Genomic DNA, 25,841 nt, shown 5'->3' on the forward strand with positions numbered 1-25,841 from the left:
CTGGATGGCACAGACTCCCTCAATTAACGAATATAGTTTAAACTGGTCCCCAACTGAACCTCACAACAAAATAAACAAACAAAAAACTCTATGTGAATCCTCTCCAGAGGTTCCTTCCTCCTAGGTCTCCAAGTATTCCCAAAACCAATTTTCCAAGAGATATGAGCAGCTTTCAGTAAAGAATTTAAAACTACACAGAGAAACAAAGAGCCAGCAAAAACAGGTTTGCAAATACTTCAGATATTGGAACTATCAGGTACAGATTTTCAAACAACTATACTTGCTATTTTTAAAGAAATAAAAGGCTTAAAAATCTAGAGACAATAGAAGATATTTAAAATAATCCCATTTGTTTGAAAGAGAACCAAAAAGACCTTCCTAAGCAAACACAAACAAACAAAGCAGTTAAAGTAAACACACACACACACACACACACACACACGCACAGGTTAGATATCTCTGAAGAGAGAATTAGTAATTTGAAAGATAAAGACAGAAGAAAGTATCCAGAATGTAACACTGATAGACAAAAAATTAGGAGATATAAAACAGAGATGAATAGATGTGAAGGAAAGAGTAAGAAGATCTAACATATATCTAATCAGAATCCCAGGAAAAAAGGAGACTGAAGTCTAATGAATATTTGATGAGATAATATCTGAGTATTTACCATAATTGATGGAAGATACTGATCTAGAGAGTTAAGAATTCTGGTGAATCACAAACAGAATAAATTAAAGAAGTATCCACACTGGACAAATCTCAGTAAAACTGCAGTACACCAAAGACACAGACCGTTTTAAATTGGTTACACAAAATGAACAGATTACATTCAAGGGAATGACAAACCAAAATTCTCTTATCAAAAGCATAATAGAAGGCAGAAGCCAGTTGTTTTACATGCTTAAAGTTCTGGAAAGAAACTAACTGCCAAGCTCGAATTCTATGCCCAATGAAAAAATCTTTCCAGAATGAGGACAAAATAAAAATATTTTAGAAAAAAGCTGAGAGGCTCTCACTAAAGGTAATTGTGAAGGATAGCCTTCCATGGAAAGTGATCTCAGAAGATCTAATTTGCAAGAAAGCAATAGAAAAGAAAGTGGAGAATTCATTAGTAACTCTAAATAAATTGTACCTGTATAAAACCATAATGAGAGTGTATGGTTGTCTTAAAAAATATAAAGTAGTATTGAAATATGTGACTCCAATAACATACAAGTTTGAATGAGAAGAGAAATGGACTCCAAGACTTGAAAGTTCTTAGTAATGTCCAGGAGATGAATAAAAATACTGATTAAATTTAGACTTCGATAAGTTAAGTTTGCATGTTGGAATGTTTTGTGTAACTACTAAAGAAATAGAAACAGCACGTAAGTTCCAACCCTGTAAAGAAGGGAAAATGGAATGATAAAAAATAAAGTTCTTCATAAGTAACAGAATATAATAGGATTCCTCTGTCATGCTATACTTAAAAGTCAATTCTAGGTGAATTATACATCTAAATAGGAGTTGATGAACCCCTGAAGCACTTAGAATCATAATAAAGGAAATATCATTATGATATCAGGGTAGGAAAAAAATTTTGTTAACACAAAAATTCAAATTCATTAAAATTATGACCTTCAATTTATCAAATAATACCAAGAAGAGATTTAAAAAAAAAACAAGCCACAGAATGGGAAACAATTTTTAAAATTTGACATTTTTTGGTCCACTCGATTAGCACAGGATAAATTAATGATATTGCCAGTTGTGACAAGATAAGTTCTCTTAGATATATTTTGTGCTTGTGTAAATTATTACAATCATCTGGTAAGGCATAATGTATCAAGAATTGTGAAATATTCATAACCTATGATATAGTAAATCAATTTGTCTTAGTTTTTCTGGAGAATTCATTAAAAATATGAAAAAAAAAGTTTAGGTGTATAAAGGTAATGATTACAACCTAATTCATTAGGGCGAAAAATGGAATGAAACCTAGTATCTAGCAATTAGAGAGTGTTTTCAGTCAGTTTCATTCACTAAATTAATGCTTTGAGTGTCCACTATGGCATTGTTTGTGTATGTATGTTGTATGTGTGTGGCATCACAAGATGGAAAAATATTTAGCCATTAAGTGACTATTAGTAAGTCTATACTACAAAATTTATAATGCTTACAGGAGAAACTACTGTTGAAAAGGTAGAAAATTATATGGACACTAAGATGAGACCTTTATGAAACATTTATAGAAAAGCCCACATACATCACAGTCACATCTAGAACTATGTTTCAGCATTCACAGGCAGAAACGCTGGCCAGGAAAACACAGCAACCATCTCTCAGGTCCAGGTGCCTTTCAAGATTCCTATTAAAAAATATTTTCAAGAATAAAATTTTGGGAGCAAAATAATATGTGCTTTTTGGTGGCTGTAGGAAAAAAGGAAATCATTTCCTTTTAATTTTACTGGTATTATTTTCACCAATATTAAGAGAGTGGTCTATGGTTTTATTAATTAGAACCAAGAGTAAAAAGCTCAGTAATTACCATCTGCCATCTCCTTTGGTGAACCTGTTTAGAACTTTTGCCCATGTGCAGCTAGGTATGGGGGTAGGGAAGAGTTGTTTGACTTATTATTGTATTGTAAAGATATTTATATATGATAGATAAAAGTTCTTTGTTGGATGTATGTTTTGCAAATATTTTTTCCCAGTCTTTGGGTTGCCTTTGCATTCTAGAACAATGTCTTTTGGAGAACAAATGTTTTCAATTTTCATATAGTTCAGTTTGTGGTTTTTTTTCCTTTACAGTTCCACTGTTTAGTGTCCTATTTAAGAAAGCTTTGCCAAACCCAAGGTCACTAAGATTTCCTCTTATCTTTCCCTTGAGAAATTCTATAGTTTAGATTAGGTTTACGATGCACATTGAGTTAATTTTTGTATGTGATGAGAGATAAACATCAGTGAGTTTTTTGTTGTTGTTTTGTTTTCTTTTAGATGGCTATCCAACTGTTCCAAAAGTATCTGTTGAAAAATTTTTCCTTTACCTTATTTCAGGGAAAGGTGTCATTTTACTGTGATGCCTTTGTTTAAAATTAATTGACTAGTTATGTGTTGGTCTGTTTCTGGATCTTTTATTCTGTTCAGTTGATCTCCATGTACATTTTGTGCCATTACCATCAATGCCTGATTACAGTAGCTTTGCACATACAATTTTTGAAGCCAGGTATTGAATTTGTATCCAACTTTGTTCTTCCTTTTCAAAGTTGTTTTACCTAGTCTAGATCCATTGTATTTCCAAATACATTTTTGAATTAGCTTGCCAGTTTACTAAAAAAAAGTCCTGTTAGGATGATTAAGATTGCATTGAATGTATAAATCAATTTGGTAAGAATTGACTCCTTAACAATATTGAATCTTCAAATCCATGAACATTGTATATCTCTCCATTTATTTCTTTAGTTCCTGTCAGCAATTTTTTTTGCAGTTTTTCATATGTAGGTCTCACATCTTTTTGTCAGATTTATCCCTGAATATTTCATATTTTTGATGCCATAGTAAATGATATTTTAAAAATTAAGTGCTTGAAAAATGCTCAGCATCATTAGCCATTGGGAAATGCAGATGAGAACCATAATTAGAGACCACTACATCAAGGTTTCTTGCCCTCACACTATTGACACTCTGTGCTTGATAATTCTCTGTTGTCAAGTATTATCCTGTTGCATTGCAGGATATTTTTAGCTGCATCCCTGGCCTCCACCCATCAGATGCTCATATCACTCCTTTTTATTACCTGAAAGGTAATAAAAATGTCCCCAGATATTGCCAAATGTCCCATGGGAGGTAAAATTGTCCCCAGTTGAGAACCACTGCACTACACAGCCACTGGAATGGCTAAAATGAAAAATACTGTCTACACTAAGTGCTGACAAAGATATGAAGCAACTGGAATCCTCCAGACTGTCAGTGAGAATGTGAAATGGTTACAGAAACTTTGGAGGATTACATGGCAGTTTCTTAAAGTGTTGAGGCTAAACCCACCATGGGATCCAAACATTCATTCTATCAATAGGTCTTGACACAAGATGAATGAAAGCACATGTCCCAAGACGTGTCCTTGAATATTCATAGTAGTTTTATTTATAATAGCCCCAAACTGGGAACAACTCATATGTCTATCCACGGGTGAATGGATTAATACATTGTGGTATATCCATACAAAGGAATATTACACAGCAAAGAAAGGGAGTGGACTGTTGATACAGACAACACATGGATTAAGCTCAGAATAATTATGCTGAATGAGAGAAGCCAGACTCCCCTCCCCCCAAAAAAACCCCATAGTCTACAATCCCATTTTATAATATTCTAGGAAATGAAAACAAGCTTGTGATGGAGCCAGACATTGCTCGCCTGAGGAGAGTGAGGAGGGAAGGAGATTAAACTAGAAAAGGCAGGGGAGGAAATTTTGGAGGGTATGATGAATATACTAATTATCCTAATTATGATTATTGTTTCATGGGGCTATGCATATGTCAAAACCCATCAAATTGTAAACCATATATTTTTCTATACACACATATACACATGCAGGGTTTTTGTGTATCAATTATATCTCAATAGGGCTGTTTAAAATTATGATAAAGAAAAGAAATGGGAGGAAAGAACATTTTAATCAACAGAAGCTGTATAAATGTTTGTATTTATAAGGGATACTCATGACTGACAAAAATCAGTGAACTTCTTGTATCTCATCCAACTATGGAAAAAAGTTAACAATAACCTGAGCTCATTCACCCTCTTGCTTTAAGAAACCTGGAAATGCAACCCTTCCCACCCCAGCACTTGGCCTGGTAACCCGCTGTTTTGCCTTTGGTCAATTAAAGATGATACAATTTTAAATTAGAATGTTTGGGGAAAATATATCTTCCTTTTGGAGAAGCATTCAGCAATTTTTAAATGACATAAATCATGTCAGTGAAAAATAGGAGATAAAAATTAACATGTCTCCACAGCCTAAAGATGCAGTGAATTAACAGGACTTTCCTCTGGGAAGGTGTGGCCTTTTGCTGAGTGTTTGGAATGAAAGGAGATAACTGAATTTTTGCAGTTTATTAACAGTAAATTTTTGAGAAAACTTCTGATCACAAAAATTTTATAGATTCAAACTGCAGGTTTTGTGACTGACTTCCTTACACAGTCTTGTCCCCAACCTTAGCCCCAGAGCTGAAAGGAAGAAGAGGAGCTTAGGCTGAGTGCCCATAAGGTGGCCGTCATTTTATGTACTTTGTCTGATGTAGTTTTCACAACTCTTATCAGATGGAGGGAGGGGTTCCTCCTTACCCAGGTACTCATTCCCCGAGTCCTCGTTGTGATAAGATTGTTCGAGGGAACAAAAGTCACCCAAACATGAAAATAATTACTAACCAAACTGACCTATTACAAAATGAGTCTCCACACACACTTGCCTTCTGCTTAACACTGAGGTTTATCCCTAATAGTGTGCCAAGGTCTTAGGCACTCTTTGTTTGGCAAGATGAAAAATGCGGACAGAGCCCGCTGTGAACAAGCATGTGGGGGAATGGGAACTTTGTTGTGCTGCTTTCTGGTAACAGTGGGTATTTGTGTAACCTCTGGATGGTAGTTTGGCAATTGGTGTGGGAAATGTAAAATGCGCGTTCCCTTCGCCCCACTACTAGGACTTTGCCCTTAAGTCTACACTCTCTAGTAGGAGGAGATAACTGAGCAGGAAGTTCAATTGTTTCAACTGTTTTCACAAAGTGGAAACTGTTGCAAACAGTGGTTTAAGATAGAAAAATGTGAACATCAAAAGATTTCAGAAGACATATTTTTAAAATGCAACCTTCTATGTGATTGTGATGTGGTGTAATGTCAAATGCAAATGGAGGGATGTCAACCCATAATATTGTACAATTGTCTCAGAAAAATCATGTTTTAAAAAATCCCTAATGTGATTCGGTCTTTTGCTCAGTCTAAGTACTGCATGGCTGCGGTTGGAACCTCAAATTTTTTTCTGATTATCTCTATTGTGCTAAAATACATATAGAATAAATTTTTTTTTTCTGTATTGACTATTAAAATGTTTTCATAGATTCAGAATTAAAAACCAATGGTGTTTCCCTGCTCAAAAATCAGATTACCATTACTAAGAATAAATCCGGAATTGAATTTGGCTTGTCACTTTCCCTCCCATATTCAATACTCGAATGGGAGTTGTAAACTTTTGAGATAGAAGATTCAAAACAACTTTTGCAGTAACTGATACATTGATGTTGAGAATGTATCTCTTCACTGTGTTATTGATTGCCCCAACCAAGGCTTGTTGCTTTTTCATCAGATGGTTCTGATCATTTTTCAAGTTGCCCTCCTGATTTCTTTCTGTCACTTTGGATATCAGTTCAGTCAGAAAGCCAGCAGCATGCCTTGCAAGAAGCTCCTTGCAAGAAGACAAGAAAAGAAAGAGGTGGGGAGGGGATGTAGATAAACAGATATATGGCTTGTAGAAAAAGAAAAAAAAAAAAAAGAGAGGATGTAGGGAAGCAAAGGTGTGTATTCTGTGTGATTTTCTGACAGATAATATTCAAAACAATGACTTAAGAGGTATAATTCCTTTTTGAGATGATACATTGATAATATTTATATTGATGAGTTCAGAGTTTTCAGGTAACAGAGTGCTACCTTAAACTGTTCGTGTCTGCATGGCATGTTGGTGTACTGCAGCTAGCTGACCTCTGCAGAAAGAAAAACTCTGATGGTCCCTTAATGTCCCCTTTTCCTCTGCGAGTCAGTGGTACTGTACCCTAACAGTGCTAACAGGCCATTCTCCACGTACCTGCAGTGTTAGTAACATTCTTTGGTCTAACTTTCTTTGTTTGCCCTGATGCCTGCTCACATCACAATTCTGTGTGATGGAAAATGCTTAGCAAGTTACCGACATTTCATTTCCTGTGTATGTGTGCATGATACCTAGATATTTAAATTATTTGGAAATGGCCTTTACCTAGTTTGACTGGTGAGTTAAAATGGAAAATCTGTCCTGGGCCAAGTAAATGTGTGAGAGGCCTCTGTTTGGCCTCCCCAGGCTGTGTGCACGTTAAAATGCAAGCTATGCTGGAGCCAACTCTAGATTATTAGTGCTTCATCCCTGTTTATCAGACACGGGCATCTTGCAGCTGATCTGGGTTTGCAGAGAAGACCCTTACGCCTCGTGCATGTACAGAAAACCTTTCTTCTTGCCGTCGGCATCTCTGCTTCCCCCTGCACTTTCCCTAGTTTCCCTGATACTCCCCAAGCAGGAGGTAGTGAACGGTCCGTCCAGTGTGTCCCTTTGGGAAGATATCAGGTGAGTGATGGGATGAAGGTGTAGTGTGTCCAGGGTCAAATCCTGTCACCTGGTTTCCCTGGTGACATAGAATAAAGGGAAACGCAGAAGAGCAAACTCTACAGTGGTTTTCTCTTTCCAGAAGGACGTCTTGAAATCGGATCTGCTCATCTGCTCGGTGGCTGCGGTCCTGTCGTTTGCAGTCAGCGCCAGCACTGTGTTCCTGTCCCTGCGAGTACGTATCCGCTTGGCTTTGCAGTCTCCCCACCTCGTTCTCAGGGGTAACAGAGCCCCTCGTGCCACTCCGGGCGGTTGACGGGCTAGTGGGACCAAAGGAAGAACAGAAAAGGCCAGTTGAGGGGTTGAAGCAATATGTCCACGTGTGCGAAGAGTTTTGTCCAAGACGAGATTTGGTCCACGTCACAGATTTGGTGCAGTTGTTTCCTCCGTTCTGTTTCCCCATCTGAAGAGTTGTTTTGTTTGCAAGAATAAGAGCACATCTCATGGAATCTGCCGTGAGGACGGTCAGCAGCGAGAAGACAGGCTCACGGTGCACTTCTCCGAGCGAGACGGAGGTCTGAGAGCCAAAAGGATGATTGGAACAGAATTTTCAGCTGGAAAAATGAAAGTAGAGAGCTCAGGGTTCTTACAGAGAGTTGCCGCCTTCCTTTGCTTTCAATGAGGACAAGTCTGTTAGCGAAATGGACTCTTCTTTTAAGAAAAATAAGCAAGAAGAAGGGTTTCGATGGGCAGAATGTCTCAGCCTCTTCTCCACCCCATCTTGGTGGTAACTCAACACAGAGATCAGTTTCACGTGATGTGCAAGAAATTTTCAGAGGCCTGAAACAAGAACTGAGTTTGGTGGGCGTAGGATATATAGCTCAGTGGTGGAGCGCGTGCTTAGCATGAGTGAGGTCCTGGGTTCAAACCCCGGTACCTCCACTAAAAAACAAAAACAAAAAAGAAAGACAAAAAAAAACAAAAACAAAAAAACCCTGAGTTGGGCCATCTGTCCTTTAAGAGGAGCAGGGTAAGGAGCAGAGTGTTATGTCCTGTTCCCGGGCATCCCTCCCCAGCCCCCCAGCCTTCAAGCCGCTTAACGAATCTCCCCCTCTTTTGCTGCAGCCGTTTCTCAGCATTGTGCTGTTCGCCCTGGCCGGTGCGGTGGGATTTTTAACCCATTACGTGCTCCCCCAGCTCCGCAAGCACCACCCGTGGATGTGGATTTCACACCCCGTCCTTAAAAACAAAGAGTATCAGCAACGGGAAGTGACAGGTGAGTCAGATATCCGTCGTGACAAATGTAACGTAGCAGTAGGCGCCTTTTAAACCGAGGGTGTGCACAGCAACCCGAATGCACTTAATGCCACCGAACTGCACACTTAAACCTGGTGACAATGGTAGGTGCTACTTTATGTATATTTCACCATAATTAAAAAAGGAGTGTGTGTGTGCCTTGGAGTATACAGTATTGTCCCCAGAACAAGGAAATTGAAGTGGGGCGGATTAGAATTATGTTTTATGAAAATAATCAGTTATTATTATTGAGGAAAAATTAATTTACATCACTCAGACCTAAAGGTTATGCTGTTCCGGCTTCGGCTGACTAGGGACCAGGAAGAGCATCACTTGACCACCCTTTCATCTGCCACAAAACCGGGGGTGGGGGGTGTAGCAGAGACTGACCTTTGAATTTTGAGCCCTGAGCCCTTGAATTCTGTTGAGCTCACCTCGAACTAAACCCACACCTAGACCTACACTTGACCAACGTAGCTGTTCCCCGGGCTGTCTCTGGCCACAATCAGATAACAGCCGCGTAACCCTGACAGTGTTTGAGCTTCTTAAAAAAAAAAAAAAAAAAAAAAAAAAACTCAGAGATTTCTCTGTTGGGTCTCCCCATGCTCTGTGATGGAGCAGATGGCAGAAGGATTGATTCATTTTCTGTTTTCAGACACATCGGTCACAGTTGGTAGCTATGGTTTATAAAACTAGCTCATGGTGTTAGCTCTGCACAGAACAGTCTAGCCCACTGTTCATTCTCCATCAATAAACCAGCTACCTAGCCATCTCCATCTCCAGGCGCGAGGGTATGTGAGTGGCACCAAGGTTTGCTAACTCTTGGGAACACGCTGGACCCAGCCAGGTGTGTCATCCGTAACTTCAGTAAACTAGCATGATGAAAGAAAAAAAAGTAGGGGGGTAATAATAATAAATAAAAAGCACGAAGAAGCAAAAGAATCATTTATGGCGCTGCCAAGAATAGAGTGCTATTTTGAGGAACATGTCAGGGTGGGTAAAAGGAGCTGCCTTCACTTGAAACAAAGCAGGAAAACGGGATCGCTTAAAGGAGAAATAGAGCCTGCGGGACCTCTCGCCAGCAAGGGGTTTAGAAAGTGGTGGAAGGGAATTCAGGCTTACTCTTTCCACCTGCGATCCCAGGGGCTCACCGGGGATCAAGCTGTGTGGTGCGGGTTTTAAGTGCTGCACTTGATTTTGGGTGCTACTTAATGCAGATTACTGCTGGTATTATAAAACCTGAAGGGAGACAGGCTGAGAGCAGGCAGAGTTGATAACGGCCAGTTTATTTTCCAATCCACTTAGAAAGGCCCATCCAGACAGGTGTCTGCTCGTGGGCAGGTAGGGCGACCTGAAGAAGAGACAGGTTTCTGCAGGAGTTTTGCAGTGTTCAGGTCACACTTGCCTTTCATTTTCTGAACCTTTTGAAAGAATGTTTGGGTGAAGTTTTGCGCGGGGAATTGTTTGGGCGTCATCGGTAAGCAGTTGGTGGAGATTTGAGGTAAGAGGCTTTGACTCAGGAAGCTGCATATGTGTGTCTAGATCATCTGTATCTGTGCCCCTACCTAGAAACTTAGATGCCTTGGGGTGAGGGCAGGGAACTTGTCAAATTAAGAGAGAGGAAAATAAGACATCTCGGGCGTGGGCTTGCCTGCCCGGGGCAGTTCAGAGCGTGGAATTCAACACTGAAGGTAAGAATGCACAGTTTCAAATGTGAGATTGTTTTCTTCCCTGACTCTAACAAAACCCAGTCTAAATTAGAATCATTTAGATATTTTAAAATCTGAATGATCTTTTCAGTACAAAATTCAGGAACAGGAAAAGAGAGTGTTTGACTTCCCCTCCCGGAGGGGCGAGACCAGGGGCAGCCCTGGGCCCCTCTCTGCCCTGCAGGGTGGGTGGGAGGAGCTGGCCCCTGGTACCATGGGCTCGAGCAGAGGCTCAGGGGATGTTTCTCACTTGCCTCCATCAGCTGTTTGTAAACCCTCTGAAATCTAGCCAAGAGCAGTAGACTTGAAAAATTAGCGCATCCTAAGAAACAGACGGCATTTCAAAGTTGTGTGCGTCGGAAGGAAAATCCAAACACTTCAAATGTGTTGGTATGATCTTGTTGAAGACCCCCTCACCCATTTCAGTGTCACTCACGGCCTGAGTTCCTTTGCCTCCTCTTCCTGGCCTTCTGCCTCTTAGGTTTTTCACTTGTCTTCTTCCGCTAGCAAGAAACCACGCACAGGAAAGTCAGATCGATCATCCACCTTTACTGTGAAAACTAGGCCAGGTCTTCTTTCTCATATGATCCCATAATATTTTGGAAAAGAAGGAAGAGCAGAGCAGGGCCGGCAGGTCTGTGGCAGCCCGCCGCGACTCCTGGTAGACACCGCTCCTTGAGGACAAGCCTAACATCGGGCCAGTGGCCTGTGTTGCTGATCAGCTGGGGCTGTCTGTGTCTGCTTTAGTGTTTACATGGTCCTGCCCCTCAGCCTTCCATAGGTGGAAACGGACGCCCGGAGAAGTCAAGGGATGGTAACCTGGGTCCCACCAAGTTTGTGGCCGGTGAGTGACCGGAACCCAGGTGACCCCACTCCCTCCAGTCAAGAGCTCCTTTTGCTACCTCTGCTCGCAGTGCCAGGGGTGGACCAGGTGCATTTCATATGGCCCTCAGATTGTTTTGCAGTCGTTTCCCCGAAGAGGCCCATCACTGCTCTAGGTCCTGAAGAGTCTAACATGCCGTGGGCTAGTGCTGCCTTGACAGGGCCCGTGGTTTGAAACAGACTTGCCACCATAAATTCTGGGCATTTCTGTGGTTTCTCAAACACACCACGTCCTCCCCCTGTCTTCCCTGGCTCTCCCCCGTGCCCAGGATGCGTTTTCTCAAGCTTCACTCGACTCAGGCCAGGGGACTCATCTTTCAGTTCTCTGTTCAAAAATCAGCCCCTCCAGAGGTCCGTCCCTGACCACCGGGGCCAGACTAACTTCCCAGCTGCTCCCCGGAACCTCCCTGCCTGTCACATTCTCTGCAGTGACTGTGGGTGACATATCTGCTTGCCTTTGCTGCCCGCCTCCCACCCCAACCAGTGCTTGCACTTAATTTAAATATCATCGGCCCTCCGTTTGCCAGGACAAACTTTAAATTCGGAGCATATACTTTCTTTCAGTTTACTTTCCTGTCTGCATACCTCTGATATGCCATTTTACTTGATATAGAAAATTATTTGGCTATACAAAATTAATTTTGATATAAAATGTAGCCTATGCTAAAATGGAACTGTGTTACAACTCAAAAGACTGTCGATGGAAACATATCTTTTTTTCTTTACCCAGTTCAGTTCTTTACTTTGGAGATGAATTTAAGCAAACCTTATCCCATCTTAGCCCTAGCAAGGTGTTTCACCAGAATTTGAGCTAAAAGAATAAAATTGTATCGTGACACAAGTCAGCAGTCAGGTGAACCATGGTGGTGATGTGGGTGTAACTGAGTTAGGATAATGGGTGTGCGTGAGGTTGTGTTTTCTGTTGATCTGTATTCCCCACCAATCTAAGCAAATCATGCTGGAAATAACCAAGTAGACACTGCTACAAAGGGCATCCTATTAGACAAGTAAGCAACTTTTGAGACTTAATGTTTAATGAACATTGGATTTTTAGAAAATAAAGCAAGCCTACGATCCTGAATGATGATGATGATTCTAGACTAATGACTTCACCGATTGGCCCTTGTTGTACAACAGTGAGAAGTTGGCTCTTTGTGAAAATTGGTTTTATTTAAGAACTTTCCAAAGGAATTATGTTATTTTGAAAGGAAATAAGGAATTTGGGTCACATTTTCACATAGTCCTCCAAGAAGTAATTTCCGTAATATTATCATTCTTGGCTCTTGGGAATTTGAGGAAAGTTGAAATGATCTGATTTGATGACCACAGTCTTGCCATAAAAGTGGGTTTTAATGGGGTTAAAAGGAATTGAGATAAAGAGTAAGTTCATTATTGGCCTTCACTTGTTTACTTGTTTACTCACTCAGAAAATGCTTAGGAAGATACTGTTCATTAAGAAAATAATTATCGAGTTCCTACAGGATGCCAAACCTGTGAACCAGCCAGATAGGTTGGCCAAAATGGGGTTTCTGCCATCAAAGCATTTCTGGCCCAGTCAGTAAAGCTATGACTGTTCGCAGAAAGAGGAGCTATGCTTCTGACACACAAGGTCATGTGGGGTCCGCGCCGGGTTCAGCCTTGCAGGAAACGCAAAGAAGGGGAAGACCCAGACCCCAAGCGAAGAGGTTGCAGCCAACTTCATGTTCATTGGTTAAGCTTTTCCAGCTGGTTAGTTATGCATATAAAACAGAAATCAGTGGGATTTTATAACTAAATGCCGAATCTGTCTCGTGCATAGTAGGTGTTTAATGATACTGGTTGAGTGAATGAATGAATGATTAGTGCTGTGTAAATTCACCAAAGGAAGAGTTCCCCATAGACAGGCAAAGCCTGGAGGTAAAGGCATGTCTGAAGGACCCCAACGTCTGTGTGTAGTAAGATGTATGCGCACAGGATCACCCCTCTGCAAAGAGTGGTTGCTGTAAAAGCTTTAAGCTGTGATTTTTCAATACATTAGAATAAATGGATAAAAGATTTAGAAGTTATTAAAAATATCAGTTGAAATTTTCATTTGAATTGTAATTTAAACAAATTCACTGTCTTAAAACTATTTCCAAATGAGTCCTGAATGAGATTTACTGTGTATTTTAGCCAATCTTGCCTGTTGATTTGCAGCTGGACTGGTTTCCGCATGTGAAAGACACATTTCTGACAGATACTGCTTTTTCTAATGTGTTTTTTATTTACATCAAAGTAATATATAGTGTTAAAAACCAAACAGAGCAAGTTGTAATGAAAAGCAGCAGACCCTGGTCAACTTTTTCCCACCTCGGATTCCCCCAGTCCAGGAAAAATTACTTTCTACTCTACATGTTTCTTCCGGTATTTACCATAATTCTTCTAAATAATGTGCATCACTTCTATTTCTTGCTATTTCAGATTTGTCTGTCTGCTGACTTCCTGTTATGAATAATGAAGATTTATTTCTCTCATCTTCCCTCGTACATTAACATTTCCCCCTTCTCCTTCTTCCCAATATAATTTTTCTTGCACACATACTCAGTTTTTTTCACTGTTCATATCTGTATATGTCATGTAGAAAGAATGTCTGAATTGTTTACTTTTAGTCCGGGAGTGTACAGTGATTGCACGTCCTTTCTTGTTCAGATTTCAGTTTTTGCCTCCTCTGGCCTTTCCAGTAGCCTCGTAAAATAGCTCTCAGTTCAGTTTTCCACACAGGCCAACCTGGCAGATACTCTCTCAGTTCCATCCCCTCTCAGGCTCCCTCTGGAACCTGCCCCAATTGTCCTTTGTTTATTCTCTCTCTTTGAATGAAATGCACCCTCCAGTCACCCCAGGGAAAGGGTGCACGGGAAGGAAAAGCTTTGAGATTTCATCTGTATCTAAATGTTTTCATTCTACTTTGCAGTGAACGGAAGGCTTGTGGTGTGTAGCTGGTTAGGGGGTAAACACGTCTTCCAGAATTCTAAGGTAATGTCCCATTGTCTTCCAGCTTCCACTGCTGCTGTGGAGAAGTCTCATGCCTTCCTGGCTCCTGGTCCTTTCTAGGTGACCAGATGCTCTCCTGCAGGAAGCTTTTAGAAAGTTTAGGAAGGAATTCAAGTGTCATGGCCCAGAGAACAGGCCCTGGAACAAGGCAGGGCTCAGATCCCATTTCTGTTCCATACGAATTGTGCTTAACCGTTGTGATTCAATTTTGTCTTCTGTAATTGGGGGCAGGGCTCAGATCCCATTTCTGTTCCATACGAATTGTGCTTAACCGTTGTGATTCAATTTTGTCTTCTGTAATTGGGGGTTTCGACAACAAAGATTTGTGGGGGGATGAAACTGACTGAGATAATAATTACAGAGCATTTGGCATAGTCCCTGGCAGGCGGACTGCACTCAGTAAGCACATCCTTGATCATTTTGCTCATTGTTCTGGGCCCCGTTTCACCCACTGTGCTAGGCGTGGGTGGTCCTTCCTGATCCAGATGTCTGTGTCCTACAGTTCTGACATTTATCGCCAGCAGGTGATAGTACTACCCAGATGACCTAGTTCCCAGAATTTCCATGGTGATTAACTCCAGCCTGAACGTATATGTAAAAATCCACTTCAGGGTAGCGCTAGGTAAAAGAATGTCAGAGCACAAAGCCTGTGCTCGGGTCTTTGGGAGGGTCTCATCTTTGTGTGTGTGGTGAGGAGACACCATCGTCCTGGGACGAAGAATGCATTCCTTACCCTCTCTGTCTCCCCACGTAAAAGGATGTTAGCGTCAAGAGGTGGCTAGACACCTGGAAAACCCTCCAAAGCCTCTTTGATTTGAAGTGACTCAAATTGTTTGAAGCATGAACTGAGCAAGTGCTGGCTGAGTAACAGTCTCACCGGCTATGATGCTTCTGTGGGAAAGCGTGTCCCGAAGGCCAGATAAGTGGCTTAGAGCTGCTGTGTCAGGAAACCGCCTGCCAGCTGGAGGCCCACCTTCTTAATGACTCCCTCCCTAGTCAGGATTTTCATGCCCCTTCCCTTCCCCTCTTTTTCCTTCCCTCCCTGCCAGGCACTGCTGGCCGATCTCCTCCTAGTCCACTGGGTAACTTACCTTTCTGGGTCAGCCTTCACAAGGCTGGAGGTGGCTGCAGGGGCCTGGTGCTGAAGCCAGGCTCACACTGGAAAACAGACAAGTGGACTTGGTGTCCTCTGCTGAAAGGGGAGCAAGGCAGAGGGAGACTTGGCGAGGCGCGGACCAACCCTGGGCGGCATTAAGAGGGAGACGGTTTGGGAACAGAGCGCAGCCATCAGCTGCCAACCTCAGCCCACAGCTTGCTCTCCAGCAAGCCACGGGGTGTTTACCCAGGCACCCACTAGGGTCTTCCTAGACTGCTGATACATCTAAAATAATGCAGAAGTGAAATGAATGGTCAATAATTAGAGAAGTATAAAAAAAACCAACACTAAACATCAGGAAATCTTAATATGCAGCACTTGAGGTTTGCAAGATGACATTGCCAGTGGCTTTGGGCTGTGTCGCCCAGTGTGCATGGGAAGGGCCGGAGGAGACTGTTTGGAGGAAGGATGTCAGTGCCCAGCTGCAGTAGGTGAGGTCCCTGTGATGAGTCCTGACCCAGCCTCCCTGGCCTGCATCTGCTGGATCTTATCTTAACTAGCTTAACCCTCATGGCACTTTATGACAGGGTGATATACGTAGATGCCAGTGGAAAAATAGAAATGGTGTTTAAAATTTTTTATTTTTATTTTTTTTTAGAAATATGTATTTTAAAAGTAATCTTGTCATTTAAATAACATACAAATCACACTTTCCTTGGGGGAGGGATTCTGATTCTGTAAACTTGTCATCCGTTGTGCACCTGCTGTGCACTCGGCACTGTGCTGGGTGTGGAGGACGACAAAATACATAAGAGCATCATCTCTGCTCTTGGCGAGACAATTGTTCTCACAAGAAATGTCTTCCTTCATGTGCCTGCTGTGAGAATATTTGAAAGGTTCTCTTAACCCTTTTCATGTGATAATTTTGACCTAGCTGTTTCCATGTGAAACAATGTATAAATGATTTCCCTAGTATTTTTAGTTTTAAATACTATGGTTTGCTATTAGCAGATGACCTTTCTATCAAGAAGAGAAAGCACGTTATTGCTCTGAGTCTCCTAAGAGTTTCTCCGTCCCTTTGGGGAGATGTGAAGATTACATTTGTACTCCCCACGGGATACATGGGAAAATCAGGGGGATGGTTTTGGGGAAATGAGCTAAACTTTTCTAAGAATTGAATTAGACTTTATATCAAATGAAAATCCAGGTGGGTTAAAGATTTAAAGTTTTATTGAGGAAGAAGAAAGAAAGAGAAAGAAAGGGGGAAAGCAAAGAGAGACAAAGAGAGAAAGGAAGAAAGAAAGGAAGAAGGAAGGAAAGAAAGAAAGAGAGAAAGAGAGAGAGAGGGAGGGAGAGAGAAAACCAGAATAGCAGTGTAGGAAAGTATGGATCAAGTTATATAATCTTGATCGGGAAAGAGAAAAAGAATGTTCCAAGTATGATCCCAAAGTCAAAAACCACTAAAGAAGCACCTGAAAATTTTTATCCCTGAAAAAATACAAACTTTAATGTTCTAATTCCCAAATGTTGGTCTTCACCACCTTGTATTTCTCTGAGAGGTTTACCATGCCGTCGAACCTAATAATAGTTATGAAGTCGTTAAAAAATATTTATAGAACTTATTGCATGCCAGGGGCTATGCAGAATGCTGGAGAGGCACTGGGGAGCAAGGCCAGCATGGCCTCACCCCAGGAGCAAACCTACAGAGAAAAGGAGAGCACTTGGCCAGGAGTAGATCCTGAACTCCTATAAAGCAGGCAGTGCCCCAGCGTGGAAGCCCCAGCTTCTCAAACTTTGTTCTATTAGATGTCTGTTTTGGTTAATTTTGTTAATAATCAGTCAGTAATCAGTGATGCTGCCTGAATCTACTGAGTGGCTTCTATTGGCAAAGTACAGTGCTGAGTGCCAAATATGATGGGGAAAGACAGCCCTGGACCCCTGGCTGCAGTTGAGAAGTGGACATTCATCACATAAATTCATGTATTTGTGTGGTATTTGAAATACAATGAAGGAAAAACATAAGGGGCTGGGAGGGACTTATAAAGAAATCCTAATTTAGATTTGAGGGAAAAAGAAAGACTTCTTTGAGGAAGTGACATCTAATTTGAGACCTGACAGATAAAGGTGGGGTTCGCCCTCAGAGTGGTGTAGAAGCAGCCACAGGCTCACCCTGAATTGACTTATTTGGGGATGAGAAGGTCATGAGGACCTTGAGTTTATCTTAAGCAGAGTTGTAGGCTTTGAGTGGTAGGATGGTATGATTTGCTGTACACTTAAGAATGATGACTTATCCTTAGTTTACGTTACTGATTTGGGAAATGAGATCTATTTGTTAGAGAATAAACCGTGACGTGTGCACATGTTAATGCTAAGAGCTCTGCAGCCTGAGATTTGGCCCAGTGAGAAAGATGAGAGTGAGAAATGCTCATAGGAAAAGCGGTTTCCTATAAGAAGAGGGGGTGGCCAGCCTGGATGCGGTCATTCCACTTTGCAGGGTCTCCCTGCCTTCGTGCCTGGGGGTGCCCAGGCCAGCTAAACCAAGGTGCGCCCCTATTGAAATGCTTGTAAACATGTCTGGCCCCTATGAAGCAGGAAGCTTCATGCCCTTGCATTTCAAGTCAGTTGTAATTCAAGGTTTGAGCTGGAGCAAATTATCTTCCTGAAGGTATCTTGAGAGTTTTTGACTAACTTAATTCTTCTTTTTTTTTTTTGGAAAATCATTCTTTACTTTTTTTTTGATTTATAATGATTTTACAATGTTGTGTCAAATTCCAGTGTAGAGCACAATTTTTCAGTTATACACGAACATACATATATTCATTGTCACATTTTTTTCTCTGTGAGCTACCGTAAGATCTTGTATATATTTCCCTGTGCTATAGAGTATAATCTTGTTTATCTATTCTACATTTTGAAATCCCAGTCTATCCCTTCCCACCCTCTGCCCCCTTGGCAACCACAAGTTTGAATTCTATGTCTATAAGTCTTTTTCTGTTTTGTATTTATACTTTGTTGTTTTTTTTTTCAGATTCCACATATGAGCAATCTCATATGGTATTTTTCTTTCTCCTTCTGGCTTACTTCACTTAGAATGACATTCTCCAAGAGCATCCATGTTGCTGCAAATGGCATTATGTTGTCAGTTTTTGTGGCTGAATAGTATTCCATTGTATAAATATACCACATCTTCTTTATCCAGTCATCTGTTGATGGACATTTAGGCTGTTTCCATGTCTTAGCTATTGTAAATAGTGCTGCTATGAACATTGTGGTGCAGGTGTCATTTTGAAGTAGGGTTCCTTCTGGATATATGCCCAGGAGTGGGATTCCTGGGTCATATGGTAAGTCTATTCCTAGTCTTTTGAGGAATCTCCATACTGTTTTCCACAGTGGCTGCACCAAACTGCATTCCCACCAGTAGTGTAGGAGAGTTCCCTTTTCTCCATAGCCTCTCCAGCATTTGTCATTTGTGGATTTTTGAATGATGGCATTCTGGCTGGTGTGAGGTGATACCTCATTGTAGTTTTGATTTGCATTTCTCTGATAATTAGTGATTTTGAGCATTTTTTCATGTGCCTATTGATCATTTGTATTTCTTCCTTGGAGAATTGCTTGTTTAGGTCTTTTGTCCATTTTTGGATTGGGTTGTTTGTTTTTTTCTTATTAATTGACTAACTTAATTCTTGAGAGCATCTTGTTTTAGTAACGTGAGCATCTGAATGAAACACAACCTGGAAAGCCTTTGAGAACATGTAAAGCATTCAGAAATGAAAAGTCATCTGTAAACCTGTAAGCAGCAAGTTTGCATTCTTTTTCTCAAGGACCTGACATTCCAGGGAAAAGAGAAATAATAATGCTAGAGTAATGTCCTTTTATGGCCTTTTTGCATATTTGGAACATTACAGAAAGGCAATTATAGACAATCATTGCAAAGATTTTCTTTTTAACTGGGTTTTGTATGAATACTGGGACAATTTGGGGACTTAAGAAACATATTTATTGTGTTATTGCTTTCGTAAGCTTTTTGTTTTATTGGCTTCTCACAGCCACCCCCATAGGGAAGGATGAAGTTTAATCTTTTAGAATTCAGAATTCTATGGGGGAGGGTATAGCTCAGTGGTAGAGCACATGCTTAGCATGCACAAGGTCCTGGGCTCAATTCCCAGTACCTCCACCAAAAAAAAAATTAATTAGAATTCTGGATGGCACTTGTTTTAGCTTCCTCCTACGTTATTATTCATCTTTTTTACTTGTCTCCTCTCTATTTCCAAGTAAAAACATTCAGTACATTTATCTGTTAAATGTTTGCTACAGTCTAGAGATTGTAGCATTTCCTTGTAATCAATTACTGGAATGTGGTGGAAAGATTCTAGAGATACATCAGAATTAAAGTGAGATTGATTTTCTTCCAACGTGCAGAAGTAGCAGCACTTGAGTCAGGGGTGCAGAGTTGGTGATCTCTGGGATGTGCTTTCTACTCTGTCATTCCTAGGTATTTATTTCAACTCTCTCTCCACATCCTTTTCCATTCCTGCTTTGGCAAGATGGTGCACTGAACGCTAACCAGGGAAACCGTGCCTGGGGGTGGATCTTTACCTTAAATGTTTTTCCCTTAACGTACAGTACGTATGCCTGTGCTTGCTGGTGTATGCGGTGTAAAATGTACTCACTGTCCTCTTATCTTATTAGAGATTCAGAATTAATCCGGGGGAGGCATGTGGAGTTTCTGTGTTGCATTTAGGTGTCAGCCGTTGTCATCTTCATCTCCCTGGCAGCACCTCAGGTGGTCACTAGAGCTGAATTATGCAGTGCAGCCTGGCTTCCAGCTCAGTCTTTTTGTGTGACTCTAGGGATGCTCTTTAAAAAAAGATAGTGAAGGTTTTTGTAGCTTATGAATGAATGAATTTCTAGTTCTCTCTTTTAAAAAATATGTTCTTGGCGGGAGGGTATAGCTCAAAGTGGTAGAGTGCATGCTTAGCATACACGAGGTCCTGGGTTCAATCCTCAGTATCTCCTCTAAAAAGTAAATAAAGAAATAAACCTAAGTACCTCCCTCCCCCCCCAAAAAAACAAAACTAACTAAATAAATAAACCTAATTAAAAACAAACAAATAAATAAATATAAAAAAATAAAAATATCTTCTTTACTTATTTTTCATTTTTGTTTTGTTATTTGCTTACTTATTTATTTTAATGGAGGTTCTGGGGATGGAACCCAGGACCTCATGCATGCTAAGCATGCATCCTACCACTGGGCTATACACTCCCCCCCACCCCCCGATTTCTAGTTCTCTTGACGTTCTTTTATCTTTCAGAGACCAGGCATAGAACTCCTCTGTAGCTGTCAACTTGTTTGCTTCTAACTAAAGACGCAGTTATTAATTATCTTTTAAAGATCCACGTCTTTGACTTTCCACATAGGTTTTGAGGTCCTTTTGAATGCAGCTCCTGCAAAGTGGCTGTTCCAAAGGCAGACCACAGAACAGTGCTTACATTTCCTAAAGCTGGACCGTCTTAGCCACATGCTTCGAAGTCATGTCTGTGATATTGTTTCACCTGTGCACAGGGAGGGTTAAAATCTCACTGAATAAGTACTTGCACTCTCAAATATTTGGAAAGATGTCGATGATGAGTTCAGAGCTTACTAGTGATTTCTGCATTATTTGGTATTCATTGCTTTCTGTGTTTCTGGTGTGGATAAACTGAAATTCTGTGGCAAACCCATATTTGTTATCATGATCTGTCGTAAATTCACGCGCACTGCCAGGGGGTTGTCTGCCTGCACTCACTCAGCCTTATCCCCACTCCCTGGAAAGCATCACCTGATGAAAGTAAACGTGACAAGTATTTGAAACTCTGGCTCGCACCCCTCTCATTCCCCCCCCCCCGACCCCGTCCAAATGGCACCCAGTTCATTCTTTGGCGATGAGCCACTGAAATGTTTCTTTTAATTCAGATTTTTTTTTTTCCCTAACAGCACTGCAGGATGAGGTTGGCTTATATTTCTCTTAATTTACATGTTTTTGCAGGAACAAAACTAAGGCTGTCATGTTCTCTGAACTGGTGACAGATGTTGATAGAACTCTATAAACGTACGTTTATCAGCAGGCTGAATTGCAATCAATGTGATGGCCTCGATCTGACCCTGTGACTCTCTTATAAATTAAGAAATCAGGGAAAAAGAAGATTTTGTCTAGAAGAAAACCTAACTGTAACTAATTGTACTTATGAGAGATTAAAATAGGACATGTTGTTTGATATGCTTCAGTTAGGAAGCTTTTTGTTGTGTAATCAACAGAGTTATTCCAAGAGGCTGCTTTCTTAAAGTCCCTCTGTTTCATTTAATTATTCAGAGTTCTCTTCAACCACTAAAATTGATAAAATAATGAATGAACATTTAGATTTTCCCAATGCATATATGTGATGAAAGACTCATACCCAGGATGTATAAAGAACTCTTAAAATCATTAAAGAAAGACATTTAATCCAACAGGAAAAAGAACCAGGCAATAGGTGTTAGGGACACAGCCCTGTGTGTTTTGTGTATGTTTCTGTGTATTAAAAAAGTTAAACGAAAAGGTTTTTAAAAATCCAGCATCGACAGTTCAGGTAACCAGTTCAGTATAGAATGTAAGTGGAAAAGCGTTGGAAGGTGATTCCATAGAGTTTCAAAGTAGCAGATTACAGAAATCCTATCCACCGTGTTAAGGTACTTGGGAGATGTGGACAGACACAGTGGAGAACAGTGACAACAGTGAGCAATGGAGACACCATAGCTGGATTTGTACGTGAAACAGACCTTTGGTGGCAACAGGGCAGATAAACAGATGGGCATAAAGAAGAGCTAGGGACATCATTCATTTGTTTACTCAGCACATATTTATTGAAGGATTACTGTGGCAACGTGGGGGATACCAGCAGTGAACAGAGCGAAGTCCTACCCTCGTGGAGCTTACGCCATAATGGGGAAAGCAGACAATAAATAAACACACAAATAGAGGCACAAATAAGATATCAAATGGAGGTATGTTTTATAAAGAAAAATTCATTAAAGAAATACCCAACATCTGGAAGGAAAAGGGTTAAGAGGGCTTTTTTTTTTTTTTTTTTTTTTTTTTTGGACAGAAGATATTGCAATGTGTTTGCATTTTGTCAAGGATAATCCGATAAAGAGAGGAATGCAGTTAATGCAGGAGAGTGGGGGTGGGGGTGGTAACTGCAGGAGAAAACTCCTTAATGTAGGTAAGAAGTTATGTCATCCAGTGCACACAAGCGACAGGGTTAGGAAAGAGTGATTTCATTTCGATAAATGACAATTACTTTTTTTTTTTTTTAGCTAAGAGATTGAGAATCTGAACTAGACTAGAAAGGAGGAGCTAGATATGTAAGGAGTAAGCACATAGAATCAACATACTTTAGTCCTGAAAAGAGGAAGAGCTTCTGGAACAGGGATTCTCAAACCCGAGCATGGATCAAAATCACTGTGGGCCCAGGCCAGGGAATTCTGATTCAGCAGGTCCCGGACTGGATCTGAGAACTGGCATTTGCAACAAGTTCTCAGGGGATGTTGATGCTCTTGGTGCCTGTTTCTCAGGACGGCGTAGAAACCTGCAGCATCTGCATCCTCTCAAAGCTTATTAGAAATGCAGAACGTCTGGCTCCACTTCAGACCAATTGGATCAGATTCGGCATTTTAACAGGTGATTTATTTTCATGTTGAAGTTTGAGAGTCACTCTTCCAAAACAGAGTTTTTCAGCCTTGTCCCCCGGTGATTCCAACATGCAGCTATGATTGAGAACTGACTTAGGGTGACTCCAAGGTATATTGCCTGCTTGAAGCGAATGCAAGTATCTTACAAAAAGAAAGAATTCATGAGATGGAGCAGGTGTGTCGAGGTTGACAGTTCAATTTTTGACACGTTATATTTGAAGATTCCTTTGGACATGGATGAAGCTATTCAGTTGAGTATTTAGATCTGGAGGCTGGGAGAGAGTCAGAAGACTGAGGTTTGGATCTGAGTATCTCAACATGGAAGTTACAGTTGAAGTTAGGGGTGTTGAGGACACCAGCTCAAGAAAATTAGAAAAATACTAAACAAGGAAGGCAAATGACCAAAGGTAGAAGACAAGGGGCCAGCAAAGGAGATGGGAAGAGTGATGTGAAAGGTGTGAACATGAGCAGGAGTCAGCAGGACAGGGAAGCTAAGTCTAGAAAGAAGTGATGTTTTTTCGTCTCCGCAAGTTCCAGTAAGATAGACTGAGAAGTATCAGTTGTCATTTAGGAGGTCACCAGTGGCCTTGCCATGTGCAGTTTGGGGCAGGAGTAACTGCAAACTCCTGGGGCAGAAGTTTCAGCAGTAAGTAGGAGACAAGGAACTGGCGTCATCAGACACTGACCACCTTTTCAAGGAGCTTGGCTGTGCCAAAAAGGACAGAGTGAGTGCTGGAAGGAGACGTAGAAGACAAGTTTTCAACTTGGCGAAGACCAGAATCTTACCATTTGCCATTAAGAAAGGGCCCTTAGTTAATCAAGAAAGTAACTACTGAACCAAGATGTCAGGAATAGGGTGCAGGGTGCTCAGCCTCCGGGGGGGCAAGACAATGGGTGTGAATATATAGATAAATTTGTAGATGAGAGGGTGAGAAAGTGAGGGGATTTATGCTGAATAACTTCCATTTCCTCTAAGAAGTAGGGGTTAAAGTCACTTGGTGGAAAGAATGGGGGAGAGATCTTGGAGATTAATTTTTCCTAATTCTCATGTACTTTCACAAAAGATAAAAATCCTTTTATCTATATGTAAAATAGATAATATACCTACATTTCATTTATTATATATCAGAAACTTTATTCCTTCTGAAATGACTCATCTCCAAATCGTTACTAGAAAACATTACACATTGACCATTAAGAATACCCAAAGTTAAAAAAAAAAAAAAGAATGATAGAAAAAGAAAACAGGGGAAAGGGGGAAGGATAAATTGGGAGTTTGGGATTAGCAGATACAAACTACTATATATAAAATAGATAAACATTAAGGTCCTACTGTATAGCACAGGGAACTTTCTTCAATAGCTTGTAATAACCTATAACGAGAAAGAATATAAAGATATATATATAAAACTGAATCACTTTGCTGTACACCAGAAACTCACACAACATTATAAATCAACTATACTTCAATTAAAAAAAATACCCAAAGTTGGACATTTAGGCTGTCTCCATGTCTTGGTTATTGTAAATAGTACTGCTATGAACATTGGGGTGCAGGTGTAATTTTGAAGTAGGATTCCTTCTGAATATACGCCCAGGAGCGGGATTCCTGGGTCATACAGTAAGTCTGTTCCTAGTCTTTTGAGGAATCTCCAGACTGTTTTCCACGGTGGCTGCACTAATCTGCATTCCCACCAGCAGTGTAGGAGGGTTCCCTTTTCTCCACAGCCTCTCCAGCATTTGTCATTTGTGGATTTTTGAATGATGGTCATTCTGGCTGGTGTGAGGTGATACCTCATCGTATTTTGATTTGCATTTCTCTGATAATTAGTGATATTGAGCATTTTTTCATGTGCCTATTGATCATTTGTATGTCTTCCTTGGAGAATTGCATGTTTAGGTCTTTGGCCCATTTTTGGATTGGGTTGTATTCCTACCCAATATCCTTATTTTCAAAGTTAATTTTCCTTCAACACTCCCTCCCTGTTTCATCTGTAACTAAAAGTTCTTTTCAGTTTTATTTAGACAGTTTCTCATTGTGTCTCTCTTCTGCTTATTCAGTTAATCACCGAGGTGTTTGTTCTTACTGTCTCTCGTGTGATGAAGGCTTCCTGCTCCCATTCCTATCTCACTCAGATATTCACTCTTTTCAGCAAGATCTCTGAATGCCAAACCTCTCCTTGTCATTTTAACTGCATGAAGATAGCCTTTGTGTTTCTGGGTTATAATACATTCTTACATAGAAATGTAAACCAGGAGAAGGTAAAATATCATTTCCTAACTTTGTGCGTGGTGGGGTGCATGTGTGTTTGTGTTGCCTCCTGCAAGCCTTTATATAAAGCCCCAGTGAAGTAGTTTGTAAACAGGGGATTTGTCTCCTAATCCTGGATGAGATATCTGGAGGGGACACCCATTTTTTGTCACTGCCATGTCACTCTGCATGATGAGTGTGAACTATTTCTCTTTCAAGAGTTGGTTCTTGGATCATCCAAATAGCATAAAACCTACATGGCTCTCTTGGTTCTTGACTACAGATTATTAGGGTATAGAGCTTTTTTTTTTTAAATGATAAATTGTTGGACATTGATGGAGTCCCCTTCCTGCTCTGCGGATTTAGACTTTGATTCTAGCATATCTGGTCCATTTGCCCAGCACTCTGATGGTGGGTTGGGATCCACCACAGCCTCTCAGTTACTGGCAGACAGAGATCTGGCCAGGAGTGAGATGTGCCCACCTGAGGACCCTGGGCCTGAACCTGATGTGCTCTCCTCGTGGAGGCAGGAAGCAGAGGAGGGCAGGGAGGCAGTGTTT

General features: G+C 40.8%; 1 protein-coding gene across 6 annotated transcripts in view; it reads left to right on the forward strand.

Moving 5' to 3' along the window:
- The window catches only part of LOC105066695 (pecanex 2), a 271,254-nt gene that overhangs the window by 121,318 nt on the left and 124,095 nt on the right, over positions 1 to 25,841 (forward strand). For all 6 annotated transcript variants that reach the window (XR_012509907.1, XM_074373145.1, XM_045514586.2 and 3 more), the window contains 2 exons: positions 7,470 to 7,562; positions 8,453 to 8,603. Coding sequence is in view for 5 of the 6 variants with exons in the window: in XM_074373145.1 (XP_074229246.1) it covers positions 7,470 to 7,562; positions 8,453 to 8,603 (244 nt within the window). In the remaining variant the exon portion in view is untranslated. The remainder of the gene's footprint in view (positions 1 to 7,469; positions 7,563 to 8,452; positions 8,604 to 25,841) is intronic.

The sequence above is a fragment of the Camelus bactrianus genome, chromosome 11 (genome assembly GCF_048773025.1).
Source record: "Camelus bactrianus isolate YW-2024 breed Bactrian camel chromosome 11, ASM4877302v1, whole genome shotgun sequence".
Taxonomy (NCBI): domain Eukaryota; kingdom Metazoa; phylum Chordata; class Mammalia; order Artiodactyla; family Camelidae; genus Camelus; species Camelus bactrianus.